At 44.5% G+C, this 16,651-nt stretch overlaps 2 protein-coding genes across 3 annotated transcripts; both read left to right on the top strand.

Annotated features, from left to right (window-relative positions):
- The first annotated feature begins 350 nt into the window (after positions 1-350).
- On the top strand, positions 351-11,667 carry LOC146305034 (uncharacterized). 2 transcript variants are annotated; one of them, XM_084714056.1, is made up of 14 exons: positions 353-524; positions 3,644-3,866; positions 4,028-4,444; positions 4,929-5,756; positions 6,078-6,124; positions 6,238-6,340; positions 6,635-7,037; positions 7,602-7,677; positions 7,758-7,897; positions 8,025-8,128; positions 8,365-8,443; positions 8,801-8,886; positions 10,331-10,444; positions 11,417-11,667. In XM_084714056.1, exons 2-14 carry the CDS (start codon positions 3,762-3,764, stop codon positions 11,441-11,443), a joined length of 2,529 nt encoding a protein of 842 aa, XP_084570182.1. In that variant the 5' UTR covers positions 353-524; positions 3,644-3,761; the 3' UTR covers positions 11,444-11,667. The 2 variants fall into 2 exon arrangements, 1 of the variants encoding a protein (XP_084570182.1); XR_014769329.1 differs by lacking the exon at positions 11,417-11,667 and having other exon boundaries at positions 351-524; positions 8,365-8,465; positions 10,331-10,371.
- A 1,284-nt stretch (positions 11,668-12,951) lies between these two features.
- On the top strand, positions 12,952-16,197 carry LOC146305033 (uncharacterized). Its single transcript, XM_084714112.1, has 2 exons — positions 12,952-13,223; positions 15,573-16,197. Exons 1-2 carry the CDS (start codon positions 13,002-13,004, stop codon positions 15,720-15,722), a joined length of 372 nt encoding a protein of 123 aa, XP_084570238.1. The 5' UTR covers positions 12,952-13,001; the 3' UTR covers positions 15,723-16,197.
- Positions 16,198-16,651: the final 454 nt, after the last annotated feature.

Here is a 16,651-nt window from a genome sequence, read left to right as displayed (position 1 = left end):
GAAGGGTTAAATCGCTTTAGACGGACCCATTTCCTGTTTGTTGCTCTGACCTCGGTCCCGCACCGAGAAGGCACCGTGCAGCGCTGCGATCCGCCCGACAAAGGTTCCGCCTGTGACAGCGAGGCGGGATAGTGACCATGTTATCATTATGGCAAACATTTGTCATAATAATATAATATAATATAATATAATATAATATAATATAATATAATATAATATAATATAATATAATAACTATCGCTGACACTGTCAACATTCTAACAGAACACATTCCACCTTCATATATTTGTAGTTTTTCCTTGAATTGTACTGTGTATTGTGTATTTTATTTGTCTCATATTTTCATTTTTCTGTTTGTTCGAGCTCGTCAGAGTCACTGGCCTGTGAGATCAGCATCATGAGGAAGAAACAGAGACGACCAGAGAGAGGAAGAACATGTGACCACATCCTGACAACACACACACACACACACACACACACACACACACACACAGTCAGACTCAGTCGAGTCGAGGATGTTTCAGGTGAGAAGTTATTTCATTTACATTTTATATCAAACTAAATGTTAATGTAAGATCAGCTGTTTGCTCTCTGTTTGTTTTTATTTACTGTTTGTACTTTAATTTTCTGCGTGACATCATTACTCTCTGTACACTCTGAATTGTGATGAATTTAAATTTTTATGTTTTAAATGACGACTGAGAGGAAATGACAGAAAGTGTGAGAAAACTTTTAAAGATAATTAATTTTGTCCTTTCCAAAAATCAGAGAACGTCCATCTGAATGACAGAAAATAAGTTTGAAGAAATGAAATAAGGAATAATTTGTGTTGATTTTTGTTTGAAATTAAACTGAACGTGTCCCTTTAAGAGAAGTCAGCTCAATCAACTGTGGGTGCGAATTCTTAGAAGTGTCCTGTTATCACACGTTCACACTGAGTCATACGGCCGCGGAGCTGCTGTCGTCTCTGTGCTCTCACTTTATATCTTCACTTCAACACTTTACAACCCAGTGAGACCAGTTCAACCAGTAAGACTAGTTAAAACAATCAGCCATGGAAATGTTTTCAAGGTTGCACTTTCCTGTCCACTACAGATAAAAACAAGCGATTTTCATTTAAAGATCAGAGACAATAAGAACTACCGGGTGTCCACGCAGGGACAGTAACGACCACCGGGTGTCCACGTACAGACAGTAACGACCAGGTGTCCACGTACAGACAGTAAGGACCAGGTGTCCACGTACAGACAGTAAAGACCAGGTGTCCACGTACAGACAGTAAGGACCAGGTGTCCTCGTACAGACAGTAATGACCACCAGGCGTCCACGTACAGACAATAAGGACCACCGGGTGTCCACGTAGAGACAGTAATGACCACCGGGTGTCCACGAAGAGACAGTAACGACCACCGGGTGTCCACGTACAGACAGTAAAGACCAGGTGTCCACGTACAGACAGTAAGGACCAGGTGTCCACGTACAGACAGTAAGGACCAGGTGTCCACGTACAGACAGTAAGGTCCAGGTGTCCACGTACAGACAGTAATGACCACCAGGCGTCCACATACAGACAGTAAAGACCAGGTGTCCACGTACAGACAGTAAGGACCAGGTGTCCACGTACAGACAGTAAGGACCAGGTGTCCACGTACAGACAGTAAAGACCAGGTGTCCACGTACAGACAGTAAGGACCAGGTGTCCACGTACAGACAGTAAGGACCAGGTGTCCATGTACAGACAGTAAGGACCAGGTGTCCACGTACAGACAGTAAGGTCCAGGTGTCCACGTACAGACAGTAATGACCACCAGGCGTCCACGTACAGACAGTAATGACCACCAGGCGTCCACGTACAGACAGTAAGGACCAGGTGTCCACGTACAGACAGTAAGGACCAGGTGTCCACGTACAGACAGTAAGGACCAGGTGTCCATGTACAGACAGTAAGGACCACCAGGTGTCCACGTACAGACAGTAATGACCACCAGGCGTCCACGTACAGACAGTAAGGACCAGGTGTCCACGTACAGACAGTAATGACCACCAGGTGTCCACGTACAGACAGTAATGACCAGGTGTCCACGTACAGACAGTAATGACCAGGTGTCCACGTACAGACAGTAAGGACCAGGTGTCCTCGTACAGACAGTAATGACCACCAGGCGTCCACGTACAGACAATAAGGACCACCGGGTGTCCACGTAGAGACAGTAATGACCACCGGGTGTCCACGAAGAGACAGTAACGACCACCGGGTGTCCACGTACAGACAGTAAAGACCAGGTGTCCACGTACAGACAGTAAGGACCAGGTGTCCACGTACAGACAGTAAGGTCCAGGTGTCCACGTACAGACAGTAATGACCACCAGGCGTCCACGTACAGACAGTAATGACCACCAGGCGTCCACGTACAGACAGTAAGGACCAGGTGTCCACGTACAGACAGTAAGGACCAGGTGTCCACGTACAGACAGTAATGACCACCAGGTGTCCACGTACAGACAGTAATGACCAGGTGTCCACGTACAGACAGTAATGACCAGGTGTCCACGTACAGACAGTAAGGACCAGGTGTCCATGTACAGACAGTAATGACCACCAGGCGTCCACGTACAGACAGTAAGGACCAGGTGTCCACGTACAGACAGTAATGACCACCAGGCGTCCACGTACAGACAGTAAGGACCAGGTGTCCACGTAGAGACAGTAACGACCACCGGGTGTCCACGTACAGACAGTAAAGACAAGGTGTCCATGTACAGACAGTAAGGACCAGGTGTCCACGTACAGACAGTAAGGTCCAGGTGTCCACGTACAGACAGTAATGACCACCAGGCGTCCACGTACAGACAGTAATGACCAGGTGTCCACGTACGGACAGTAAGGTCCAGGTGTCCACGTACAGACAGTAAGGACCAGGTGTCCACGTACAGACAGTAAGGACCAGGTGTCCACATACAGACAGTAATGACCACCAGGCGTCCACGTACAGACAGTAAGGTCCAAGTGTCCACGTATAGACAGTAAGGTCCAGGCGTCCACGTACAGACAGTAAGGACCAGGCGTCCACGTACAGACAGTAAGGACCAGGTGTCCACGTACAGACAGTAAGGACCAGGTGTCCACGTACAGACAGTAAGGACCAGGCGTCCACATACAGACAGTAAGGTCCAGGCGTCTACGTACAGACAGTAAGGACCAGGCGTCCACGTACAGACAGTAAGGACAACCGGGTGTCCACGTACAGACAGTAAGGACCAGGTGTCCACAACCAGGTGTCCACGTACAGACAGTAAGGACCAGGTGTCCACGTACAGACAGTAAGGACCAGGCGTCCACGTACAGACAGTAAGGACCAGGTGTCCACGTACAGACAGTAGGGACCAGGTGTCCACGTACAGACAGTAAGGACCAGGTGTCCACGACCAGGTGTCCACGTACAGACAGTAAGGACCAGGTGTCCACGACCAGGTGTCCACGTACAGACAGTAGGGACCAGGTGTCCACGTACAGACAGTAAGGACCAGGTGTCCACGCAGGGACAGTAACAGACAGTCTCATTCAGTATTTGATAATAAGATCAGGAGTCCTCTGTTACCACAGCAGATGAGTTTTACTAACCAGACTTGTGTCCTTCTGCAGATCATCAGATTGACATGAAGCCGTCCTCCAGATAAGACACAACCTGTTCATACACTCAGAATCATGCTCAGAGACACACCTCAACTCAGTGTCAACAGATGCGTGTGTGCGTGACATCATGTCTGACTTGTGGCCATTTTCCTCCTCCTGTCCACCTCCCATCATCCATCCCTTCCCCTCCCCGTCGTTAACCACCAACCACGGAAACTCTCCTCACGCCAAGGTTCTTATTTACTTATTTCTACATTGAACTACTCACATCCGTACTCATCTAATCATGTACTGATGTAGTTATTCATGCACTTATCTTTTTTTATTGAAGTACTTATTAATTTATGTACTGTCCTCGTCTTCTTACCCTCACATCCTCGTCCTCATCTACAGGTGCCCTTGAATCACTTCATGCCTCAGGTATCCTCCCCTCACCTCCCTGAGCATCAGGTAACCTCCCCTCATCATCTCCAGATGACCTCCCTTCACCTCTCCCACCCTCAGGAGGTGACCTCCCCTCACATTGTACCTGAGACCCAGGTGACCTCCCCTCACCTCCTCTATCAGCCCCAAGTCACCTCCCCTCACTGTGTGCCCTGGTCCCAGGCGTCCTCCCCTCATCTCCTTCCTCAGGCTCAGGTAACCTCCCCCTACCTTGTACCGCAGTCCCAGGTGACCTCCCCTCACCTCCTCTCCTCGCCTCAGTACCACCTCTCCAACCACAATCATGATCCAGGTTTAGATGATCCCAACTGGAGCAGAGCTGAAGCACCTTCTGACCTGTGCCACCAGCTGAAGAGCTCCTGCCAGGTAAGTCAGTCCAACCCAAACCAGAACCAGAGAAGATCACAGCAGGTTCCCCGCCCACATGTGGCATATTGTTTATAACCTCTAACCCTGAAGGTGTCTGGTCAAGAACTTCTGATGTTGTTGTTCACAGTTCTGACCCAGACAACATACAAAGACAAGAAAGTGTCCTGACATTGTCTTGTTGAACTGGATGGATGGCAGCATGTCACTCCAAAACCGAAACACGAAATTCTTGTAAAATGGAAACAAAGTCGCATCATATGCAAAATAAGTCTGAAAATAAACCTGAAAATCAACATTTTCCATCACTCAGGTAGACAACAATTCAAGATGGCTGCCAAACATTAGCTGACCTCAGCTACAACAAAGACTCTTAACTAGACACCGTCACGGTCCTGAAAGACGGGTTACATAAAATGCCATGCAGGTGCAGGAGAACGTATTTCTTCCACTAGACTTTTACTATCTTTCTGCTCTAAAACAGAACCAGACCACAGCCCACCTGGATCTCCACCTCCAGAACCAGAACCAGTTCTGTACTGGTGTGACTCACCCCAGAGATGAACTGGAGAACACACACACACCGGCCTATAACACCCACACGCTCCTTGCCAGTGGCGTGTATGAACAGGGTGAGGCTCTGGGTGCGGTCCAGGACACCTGGGGGCCCCCGGGGCCGTCTCTGTCCCAGCTGCAGTGTTCTCCGCTGGGCTCCGTGTCCGGAGAAGTCGCCCTGGGGAGATGGAGCTCTTTGGAGTTCAGTTCAGCACCTGCCGAAGATTCCTCCAACAATCAGTTTTTCCATGACAGTTACCATGACAACAGTGCCCTCCAGCCCTTCTGTAGCCCCAACACCCCGGGTCCAAGTCCTCATTACCCACAAACCCCGACGTACTCCAGCCCCGGCCCTCAAATATATGCTAGAGAAGAGAGACTGGACTTTCATTCACAAACATCCAGACAGGTGAGCAGAGATCAAACCCTCAGCTGTTGTCTACAGGAGTATGACAGCTACGCCGTGACCTCTGACCCCGGTCAGCACCACCAACACCTCCTCCAGAGCCAAAGTGAGCCAATCCAGGACCAGACGGGCCTCCTCGACACCACCGGGAACTCTGAGAGCTGCTTCTCTCCACAGGGAGGAGACCAGGCGCTCAGCAGTGCTGGCCAGTCTGCAGGAGGAAGAGGAGGAGGAGGAAGAGGAGGAGGAAGAGGAGGAGGAGGAGGAGGAGGAGGAGGAGGAGGAGGAAGAGGAGGAGGAGGAGGAGGAGGAGGAGGAGGAGGAGGAAATGGACAACCAGACTGGACCTGGGTAAGTTAGATATAACAAAAATATTCAAAGTACATATTAAAGTTCATTTTTCAAATGTAGCCCCAATCCTAAAGGTGTAAATATGTACATAAACAAAAAGACAAAGTAAATATGTCAGTAAACAAATAAATAAGTTCATAAATGAGTGAATATGTAAATAAGTGTACAGAAAAGTGCGTCAGTAACTAATGCATGAATTAGAGTGTAAATAAATAAGTGTGTAAATAAGAAACTAACAAATTAAAAACATGTTTCAGTAAACAAAATATCAGACTCAGTTTTATTTTTCAAACTGATTTAAATCTGTCTGTTTATTTTCAGATGAAACGACCACAACTGAAACACAACACAGAGGTTTTAGACAGCAGGTAACCTGAGTGAAGGTGAACGACGACGATGATGATGATGATGATGATGATGATGATGATGATGATGATGTCATTTCTTCTGCTATGTGTGTGTGTGTGTGTGTGTGTTACAGGTTGTCGTGTGTGGTGTGTAAGCGGGACTTCAGGAGTCTGCCGGCGCTGAACGGACACATGCGCTCCCACAGCGGCTCCAGATCTGCTACATGGTCCAACAAGGTCCACACACACACACACACACACACACACACACACACACACACACACACACACACACAAAATTTTTCCATCATTTTGGAGGACATTAACAATCGACCCTTTCTATGTCCCGCCCCTTTTTGCTCTGTGCCCCCCCCCACCCCCCCAAAAAAAGTTTGTAATGTACCAACTTGTCCCTGTCAGGAAACCTGTCCTCATCGTGTCAGTGTGTGGACAGACACACCCTGTCTGTGCTTCATGTGAGGTGTAGGCTGATCTCATGACTATTCTTTAATGTCCTCTGTTTTCCTCCAGGCTGAAGGCTCCACCCCATCGGCCCCATCCTCCATCTCCATGGTGATGCCCGTCACCGTGCCCGTCAAATCCAGAGGCGTTGCCAAGGTGCACAGGGGTGGACAGAGGAGATGCAGCCTCCTCTCTCCAGCCAGCGGACACACTGTGCTCTACCGCAGCTTTCTGCACCTAGAAGAAGAAGAAACAGTTGCTAAGGGCGACGGGGCAAACAGCAGTAGAGGCGATGATGAACGATCAGCCCTCAGTGGTGATGGAGTGGTTGCCGGGGGTGACAGTGTCATTGGTGGACATTACACCCCTCCGCCAATGCTGTGTCCACTCAGGGTGGGGCCGGGGTTGTACTGCTCCGTCACCACCAGGAGGCAGCAGAGAGTGCAGACTGTACAACTTCACAACACACACAGTAAGTAGATTTATCATTCAAATAAACACATCTGTGAATTTATTCTTTGTCTCACTGGTGCTCCACTCATACATCAATCCTAAACTAATGACTGCATACATATATAAGTGCATAAGTATGTGTACAGATAAGTGCATAAATGATCAAGTGCATAAATGATCAAGTGCATAAATAAATTTTGTGTGGGAAAAAAATGAAGAGTCAAATATGTAAGTGTTTAAATAAGAGCACATGTTTATAGGTAAGAGCATAAATAAATGCATAAAAAAAGAAAGTGTGTGTAAATAAGTGCATAAATAAATAACTAACAACATAATAACATGTCTCAATAAACAAAACATTACATCATACCGCTCATCCAATCAACACTGCACTCCTCTGCCTCCTCATCAATACACCCGCAGAGTGTGATGAAGGTTTGATGAACAGTTCTTGAAATATGCGAAGGACAATCACACACACACACACACACACACACACACACACACACACACACACACACACACACACACACTGATTCCTTCTGGGTTCATGATGTCAAACTCTGGCTTCTCTGATTGGCAGATGGACTCAATGATCTTGTTGCCACAGAGACGACGTCTCCTCCTCCTGGAACTTTAACATCAGGAATCAAAAAGCCGTACGTAAAGTTTACCTCCCATCGAATCACGCTTATATGTTGCGATGATGTCACTGCTCACGCTGAGCTGTCAATCACAGGCGGATCAATGTGGGGCGGAGCTTCCAGGCTGAAATCCCACCTCTACAGGGTCGGAAATGCACTCACTCCAACTCCCACAGTGCCCTGCTGCTGTGGACACCGTGGGACGAGCTGGAACATCCTGTCAGTCAACAGAGAGGTACACACACACACACACACACACACACACACACACACACACACACACACACACACACACACAGATGTTCTCATTATAATCATGATTATTATTGGATGATCGTTTGATTGATACACTGTTTGTCCAGTTGAAGCTCTGCTGATGATGGCTCGCTCCAGCGTGGTGCCAGGGGGCGGGGCCAGTCCAGATTCTGCTCTTCATGTCCTATCAGAGTGCAGAGGAGACTTCCTGGTAAATTCTCATTGGCTGTTTGGTCTGTTACTCTAACCTGTTATAATTGTTAACGGGCTCATTAGTGAGTTTTACTCGTGTTGGTTGGTTTTTGAAGAGCTGAAGCCTCCAGCTAAGCTAAGCTAAGCTAAGCTAAGCTAACTAAATCCTGACATGTTGTGTATTTCGCTTGCTTCAGTCTTCCAAATCAAAGATGGCTGCTGTGACACTGAGGTGAGTTTCTGTTTGTCTTCCAGCTGACGGTGGAAAAGCTGCTGTCGACTCCTGAAACCTCCAACAACAACAACAACAACCACGCAGCTCAACAGCATACGAGTATAAGTTCTATTTAATACCAGTGAGCAGGGGTCACACATCTGATGACTGTAGACTCGACAAAATCAAAAAGACTTGCAGCTGGACTTTGACTTGAACATCAACTTGGAGTATGTCGGTTTGACTTGGGACTTGACTCAGGACATGCCCGTCTTGACTTGAAGCTTGTTTTGGCACTTAGCCGTCTGTACTGTGACTTTATGTCGAGTGTGTCAGTCTTGACTTCAAACTTCACTCTGGACTTGACTAACTTGAGACTTGACTTGTCACTCGTTGATCTTGGGAACTGTCAGACTAACTTGTAATGGAGTACAGTGATGTAACTGTAATATATATGACAGTGAATGTCTGTTGTAGGTGTGAGCTGGAGTGAAGCAGAGAGAAGGTCGCTGGTTAAATCTCTGCAGCTTCATCACAAAGACTTCAGCAGAATCCAGAAAGCTGTGAGTCTCGTCATCAAACACCAGATCAGTCTGGTCCACACTCTGTCCACCTGTCCACCTGTCCATGTGTCCACCTGTCCATGTGTCCATCTGTCCACATGTCCACCTGTCCACCTGTCCATCTGTCCACATGTCCATGTGTCCACCTGTCCACCTGTCCACATGTCCACCTGTCCATCTGTCCATCTGTCCACATGTCCATCTGTCCACCTGTCCATCTGTCCACCTGTCCATCTGTCCACATGTCCATCTGTCCATCTGTCCACGTGTCCATCTGTCCACATGTCCACCTGTCCATCTGTCCACATGTCCACATGTCCATGTGTCCACCTGTCCATGTGTCCATCTGTCCACATGTCCACCTGTCCACCTGTCCATCTGTCCACATGTCCATGTGTCCACCTGTCCACCTGTCCACATGTCCACCTGTCCACCTGTCCATCTGTCCATCTGTCCACATGTCCATCTGTCCACCTGTCCATCTGTCCACATGTCCATCTGTCCATCTGTCCACGTGTCCATCTGTCCACATGTCCACCTGTCCATCTGTCCACATGTCCACATGTCCATCTGTCCATCTGTCCACATGTCCATGTGTCCATCTGTCCACATGTCCATCTGTCCATGTGTCCACATGTCCACTTGTCCACATGTCCATGTGTCCATCTGTCCACATGTCCATCTGTCCATCTGTCCACATGTCCATGTGTCCTTCTGTCCCTCTGTCCACATGTCCATGTGTCCATGTGTCCATCTGTCCACATGTCCACCTGTCCACGTGTCCATCTGTCCACGTGTCCATGTGTCCATCTGTCCACATGTCCACATGTCCACCTGTCCATCTGTCCATGTGTCCATCTGTCCACCTGTCCACATGTCCATGTGTCCATCTGTCCACCTGTCCACATGTCCATCTGTCCACCTGTCCACCTGTCCATCTGTCCACATGTCCATGTGTCCATGTGTCCATCTGTCCACATGTCCATCTGTCCATGTGTCCATGTGTCCACCTGTCCATCTGTCCACATGTCCATGTGTCCATCTGTCCACCTGTCCACGTGTCCACGTGTCCACATGTCCACCTGTCCATGTGTCCACGTGTCCATCTGTCCATCTGTCCTACTGTCCACATGTCCACGTGTCCATCTGTCCACATGTCCATCTGTCTATGTGTCCATCTGTCCACGTTTCCATCTGTCCATGTGTCCACGTGTCCATCTGTCCACATGTCCATCTGTCCATGTGTCCACGTGTCCACATGTCCATCTGTCCACATGTCCATCTGTCCACATGTCCACATGTCCGTCTGTCCACGTGTCCATCTGTCCATCTGTCCATGTGTCCACGTGTCCACATGTCCATCTGTCCACATGTCCACATGTCCGTCTGTCCACGTGTCCATCTACCCACGTGTCCACATGTCCACATGTCCTTGTGTGTTCAGGTCCAGACGAAGTCCGTCTCCCAGTGTGTGGAGTTCTATTATCTGTGGAAGAAGAAGCTGAGTCTCAGTCTGAGGACCCCGGCTGGACTGACCGTCACTCTGCCTGACAGAAATGTAAGAAACTGACAGAAAACAGACAGACGGATTCTTACACTCTTACAAATAAAGGTTCCAAAACGGTTCCTCCTGAAGGGCTTTTATATCTATTGGTTTTATCTAAAACACATTCAGGACGTTCTACGGAGAACCTTTTTATGTTATGGTACAAAGTAACCGTGACAAACCCTCAATAACAGAGTTCAGGTTTCAACAATCCTTGAGGAACTCTTTTTTTTTTTTTTTCAAAAACAGTTCTTCAGATGAAAAGGGATTTGTCATCAAATCATTTTTTCAAAAAGGGGTTCTTTAGAAACAAATTGTTCTGGGAAGAACCTCAGCGCTTCAGGAAGAACCGTTTTGGAACCTTCATATCTGACAGTCTGTCAGTGTTGGTTCCATGTTTCAGGTCACTTCAGTCACAGTGAAGACAAACGAAACTAAAGACTGAATGAAGACAAACCACTGAAACCACACACACACACACACACACACACACACACACACACACACACACACACACACACACACACTTCCTGTCAGAGGCATCTGGTTTCTCATCAAACTGTGACTTGACATTTCAGTCTTCAGTTAAACTCATCAAGACTTTTCAGAGGGTTCTTTACGATGTTCTACGTTCCCCAGTCTGCTGTCTGAAATCAACAAGACCAAAGTCAAGTCACAGGTCAAGATGAATGATAAAAGAAAAACCAACAAGTCCCAAGTCAAGACCAACTGGTCCCGAGTCCAGTGGGGTCGGTTGGAACAGCAGATTAATGTACATGTTTATGGTAGCTGTCACATACAGGTGTCCACATACTTTGGCCATGTTGTATTTATACTGTAGTCATTTTGAAATATTCTGAGGTTTAATGTGAGTTTTTGTTCACTCACTGAGTCATCGATGAGTCATCAGTTATTGATTAACAGTCTGATTGAATTTCCTGACGGTGTGTTTGTGTCCTTCTCTTCATCTCTGTGTTTCTCCAGGGTCAAAGGTCGCCAAAGATCACATGATGCATCCTGAACCAATGGACAGCCCCCTGCTGGAGCCTCACACACACACACACACACACACACACACACACACACACACACACACACACACACTTCATCATCATCATGTTGTGTATTTATTATTTACAGTTTGCTTCTCTGATTTCAGAAGTCATGTTTTTGTATTGAGCAGAAAATTAAAGGAAAATTCCACCAGAAAACATTTGTGTCCTCGTGCTGAATGTCCAATCAGAGCTGCTGATGTGTGAGAGGTTCTGTATATTTTCAGTTCTGGGATCAGTTTGGGTTTCTATGTGTTTTCTGTCAGACTGATCAGAGAGCAGCTCTGGGTTTTTATTCTTCAGCTCAGGTATGTTGAGATATTGTTTTTCTACCTTAATCCTCTCTGTCCTCCTGTCCTCCTGTCTTCCTGTCCTCCTGTCTTCCTGTCTTCCTGTCCTCCTGTCTTCCTGTCCTCCTGTCCTCCTGTCCTCCTGTCTTCCTGTCCTCCTGTCTTCCTGTCCTCCCTCCGGGTCTCAACATGAGCCGCGCTTCACTTATTAAAGCCTGGACAAAAAAAGACGGAGAAGAGAAGAAAACATGAGACGCTTCAGGCTGCAGGGAAATTATTGTTTTGTTTCTTTAATCGTCTCAAATATCTTTTCACCACACGGACAAAAGTATGTGGACGCAGTAAACAAACAGCAGAGACTCAAACAGGAAAAACACAAAGTGCTGCTTTTACTCTGAATTATTACATAAAATAAGAAAACAAAACAAAAGAACAAACACATGAGAACAAACAAAAAATAAAAGAACAAAAAACAAAATAAACAATCCCGTCCCTCAAAAAAAAACCCAACACACATAAAAAACAGAAAACAAGAATCATATACAGAATCATATAAAACAACAACAACAACAACAACAACAACAAACAAAACAGGAAACAAATGAATAATCAACCTTAAACTCAAAAACGAAGAGAAAACAAACAAGAAAAAGAATCACAACTTGTTTTTTTTTGTTTGTTTGTTTGTTTTTTAACAGCTAACAAAATTACAACATGCATCATAAAGTTTTTAGAATCAGATGTTTGAGGCCACAACAAACAAACAAACCCTGCAGCTGATTGAAACGACTTCATCAGTAAAAATAAAACACATCAGATGAACGTGTTGTTATTGTTTACTCTCAGTGTTTATTCAGTAAAACAAACAACAGAAACTCAAACAGGACAAACAAACTGCTGCTGAGTCAAACTTTACTGTTTTCACACAGACGGGTGTTGTTGTTGTTGTTGTTGTTGTTGTTGTTACTGATGATGTTGTTGTTGATGATGTTGTTGTTGAAGTCAAACTTTACAAACGTTCAGTCTACACATTCTTCTTCTAATCTCGTCTCAGTGAGTTTGTTTCCTGTCGTCCCTGAATGAGCTTCAGGCTACTAATAAAGTTTGACTCCTCCTCCTCCTCCTCCTCCTCCTCCTCCTCCTCCTCCTCGGTCCAAAGGTCGTCCTGCCTGAACACCAGCAGCTCAGAGGAGAAACAGACCTCCAGCAGACGAGGAGGAACGAGGAATGGGAGCACAGGTGAAGGAGAAGGAGGAAGAGGAGGAGGAGGAGGAGGAGAGGAAGAAGAAACAAAAAACGTCCAAAGAAGTTTATTTCTCCGTCCTGCCAGATAAATACGAGCCTCTGATCGAGGAGGAGGAGGAGGAGGAGGAGACAGAGGAGGAGAGGAGGAGGAGGAAGGAGGAGAAGAAGAGGAAGAAGAAGCAACGATACAAGAAGTACAGGAAGGTAAGACGGAGGGATGACCTTTGACCTGAAGAAGAGGAGGAGGAGGAGGAGGAATTCAGTTGTTGGTTTTTGTATCAGTCTCTGTGGATCAATAAAGGTATTTTATTTTATTTTATTACATGTCAAACTAAACACAAATCAATACACCGATCAAATGTTTTTTTATTTATATTTTAATTCTGAAAAGGGTCAAACAGAAGTTTAATTACAAACACCATCGTTACAAAAGAAACAGAAACAGAAATCAATAATCAATCAATGAAAAAGAACATGAAACACTTCATCTGGAAATAAAATAGACACAGAATTAAATTAAAATAATAATTCATTCATATAAAAAATAAACAATACAAATACATATACTGCAATAAAACAAGGATTTAAAAAATGAAATGTTATTAAATAATAAAGACGTATAAATGAAAATAAAACAATTTAAATATATAAGATATGGTGAAATTATAAATAAAGATATAAACATAGCAAGAATAATAAGGATTATTTTAGACTAATAAATAAAAACCTGGAATTTATTTACTCAGTTAAATGAAAAACAAATAATTATAGAAAAAATAAATGAATAAAAATTAATTTATTTAAAAATTCATAGAAGAAATTCATAACTACAAAAACTAAAAGTAATCTAAAATGAAATATAAATAAAACTGAAACTAATCTAAAAATCCAGGTATAAAAAATAAACATTATTATCGACAAACAACAATAAATAACATATTCAGATCAACTCAACACGTTTTTTTCAGAGTTAAAAATATCAAATGTATTCAGAAATAAAATACGATATATAATAAAATAAAAGATTCGTAAACTGATCAAATCTGGATGAATAAATAAATAAATAAATAAATAAATAAATGCCAGTTTACTTAAATAAATACAATAAAATATAAAAATAGAAATGAGAAATAAGAATTATTAGAAATAAGAGTAACATGTTGAAGTTGAATGTGCTGAATCAGCAGACTGACTCTGACCTTTGACCCCGTCTCTCTGATAAACACACAGTCCTCCACTTGGCTCCGCCCAGCACCTCTCTGATTGGTTAAAAGAAAAACAAACAAAGAGGGTTTTTTTCCCCTGTGGAGGAATGTTTCTGGTTTGAGCCAAACGTTTGTGCAACGTCCAAACAATGTCCACACAACGTCCAAACAATGTCCACACAACGTCCAAACAATGTCCACACAACGTCCACACAAACACAACGTCCACACAAACACAACGTCCACACAACGTCCACACAAACACAACGTCCACACAAACACAACGTCCACACAACGTCCACACAACGTCCACACAAACACAACGTCCACACAACGTCCACACAAACACAACGTCCACACAACGTCCACACAACGTCCACACAAACACAACGTCCACACAAACACAACGTCCACACAACGTCCACACAACGTCCACACAAACACAACGTCCACACAAACACAACGTCCACACAACGTCCACACAAACACAACGTCCACACAAACACAACATCCACACAACGTCCACACAACGTCCACACAAACACAACGTCCACACAACGTCCACACAAACACAACGTCCACACAAACACAACGTCCACACAACGTCCACACAACGTCCACACAAACACAACGTCCACACAACGTCCACACAAACACAACGTCCACACAACGTCCACACAACGTCCACACAAACACAACGTCCACACAAACACAACGTCCACACAACGTCCACACAACGTCCACACAAACACAACGTCCACACAAACACAACGTCCACACAACGTCCACACAAACACAACGTCCACACAAACACAACATCCACACAACGTCCACACAACGTCCACACAAACACAACGTCCACACAACGTCCAAACAATGTCCACACAAACACAACGTCCACACAACGTCCAAACAATGTCCACACAAACACAGATACCTGTAAGGCTCAGTAAAAAACCCACAGGAGGGAAGTAACTGAGTACAAATACTCTGTACTTCAGTAGACTCTTCAGGTATCTGTACATTAATATCTGAATTTCTCCTCCTCATGTTTTATAAACAGACTCGTTACTTTAGTTTGAATGACTCTGAGGTGAATTATTGATTATTGATTATTTTGCATCATCGTGTGTCGCCTTCAAACATCAAGACTGATTTCAACCTGAATGGACGAAACAATGAGACAAAGAAAAGCAGTTGCTGTTATTGATCAGTCCAAACTGGGCTGTTGAAGGTTCTCAGTGTTCAGGTGAAGGAAGTGAAGCTGTGGGTTTTTATTCCCTGTGTTTTGTCTGACAGAATGTGAGGAAGGCTTGTGGGTTTTTATTCCCTGTGTTGTGTCTGACAGAATGTGAGGAAGGCGTTGAGGTTCAGCTGGCGCTGTCTGATGGCTGGTTTACAGAGCATGGTGTCCTCCTACTCCACCCCGCTGTCAGCCGTGTCCACGGTGGTGACTGAGATTCACCGCTCCGCCAGCAGCAGCAGCAGCAGAGCATGATGGGACATGGAGTATGAGACGACTGAGCAGTTTGGCCCCGTCCAGGAGGATGACGAAGACATACAGACGTTTATTTTCAGTCATAAAGAAGAAGCTGTTATTTATAACGATGAAGGAAGTTGTGAGGATTAAAGACGGATAAAAAAATACAGGAATGTTTCAATAATTAATGAAAACAAATGGTAATAAACTCATATTAAAACAGGAACATCTAAAAACTCCATTTATTATGAAGAAAACAACTTTTTAAAGTTATTTTAAATTAATAATAGTTTAAGTAACAAATTCTCTGATATGTGTTTACCTGGAGTTTGTCTGTTTTTCATTATTATTATTTTTATGACTTTTTATTATATTTACCATCACTCTGTGTCTGTTTTATATTTAATACATCTCATATAATGTGTATTATCATCTTTAAATGAACGTATTTACTGGACCTGATCAAATAAATTCACTTTCAGCTGTAAAATGATTTATTGTGTCAAAGTTGAAATCCTCCATGTCCTTCCTCGTCTCCTTTCCTTCTTCCTTCTCCCCTTCCTCACCACTTCTTTATTTTTCTTAGCCTTTCATCACAAAACTGATGTGAGATGTTACATGTTACAGCTTTAAATATATAAATCTTATTTAAATACATATTTAACCTTCTGTGCTGCACATTGTGATGCTGGAGGGTAAAATGTTTTTTGTCATAAAATAGAAAAAGTTATCATAATTCTAAGAAATACTGAGAAAATAATTTTTTTTAGAGTAAACTTCAGGCTGAACAACACTGAACCATCATGTTAAGGAATAAAAAGTTATTGTTTAAAATGTATGACATCACTGATCGCCTCAACAGCTTCAAATCTGAGCCATCAGAAACGATGAAATCATTCAAAACTCTCTGTGAGTTTGTTTGTCAGATAAGATACAGAGTTTTAATC

This window comes from Lutjanus erythropterus, chromosome 24, assembly GCF_056507025.1.
Source record: "Lutjanus erythropterus isolate fLutEry1 chromosome 24, fLutEry1.hap2, whole genome shotgun sequence".
Classification (NCBI taxonomy): Eukaryota; Metazoa; Chordata; class Actinopteri; order Lutjaniformes; family Lutjanidae; genus Lutjanus; species Lutjanus erythropterus.
The sequence above is the reverse complement of the archived record's forward strand: the minus strand, read 5'-3'. Positions and strand labels throughout refer to the sequence as shown.

Coding starts and splice junctions, on each gene's coding strand:
- LOC146305034 (XM_084714056.1), top strand. CDS start 3,762: ATGTCTGACTTGTGGCCATTTTCCTCCTCCTGTCCACCTCCCATCATC. Junction 5,757..6,077: donor GACAACCAGACTGGACCTGG/GTAAGTTAGATA, acceptor GTTTATTTTCAG/ATGAAACGACCACAACTGAA. Junction 6,125..6,237: donor ACAGAGGTTTTAGACAGCAG/GTAACCTGAGTG, acceptor TGTGTGTTACAG/GTTGTCGTGTGTGGTGTGTA.
- LOC146305033 (XM_084714112.1), top strand. CDS start 13,002: ATGGGAGCACAGGTGAAGGAGAAGGAGGAAGAGGAGGAGGAGGAGGAG. Junction 13,224..15,572: donor GATACAAGAAGTACAGGAAG/GTAAGACGGAGG, acceptor TGTGTCTGACAG/AATGTGAGGAAGGCGTTGAG.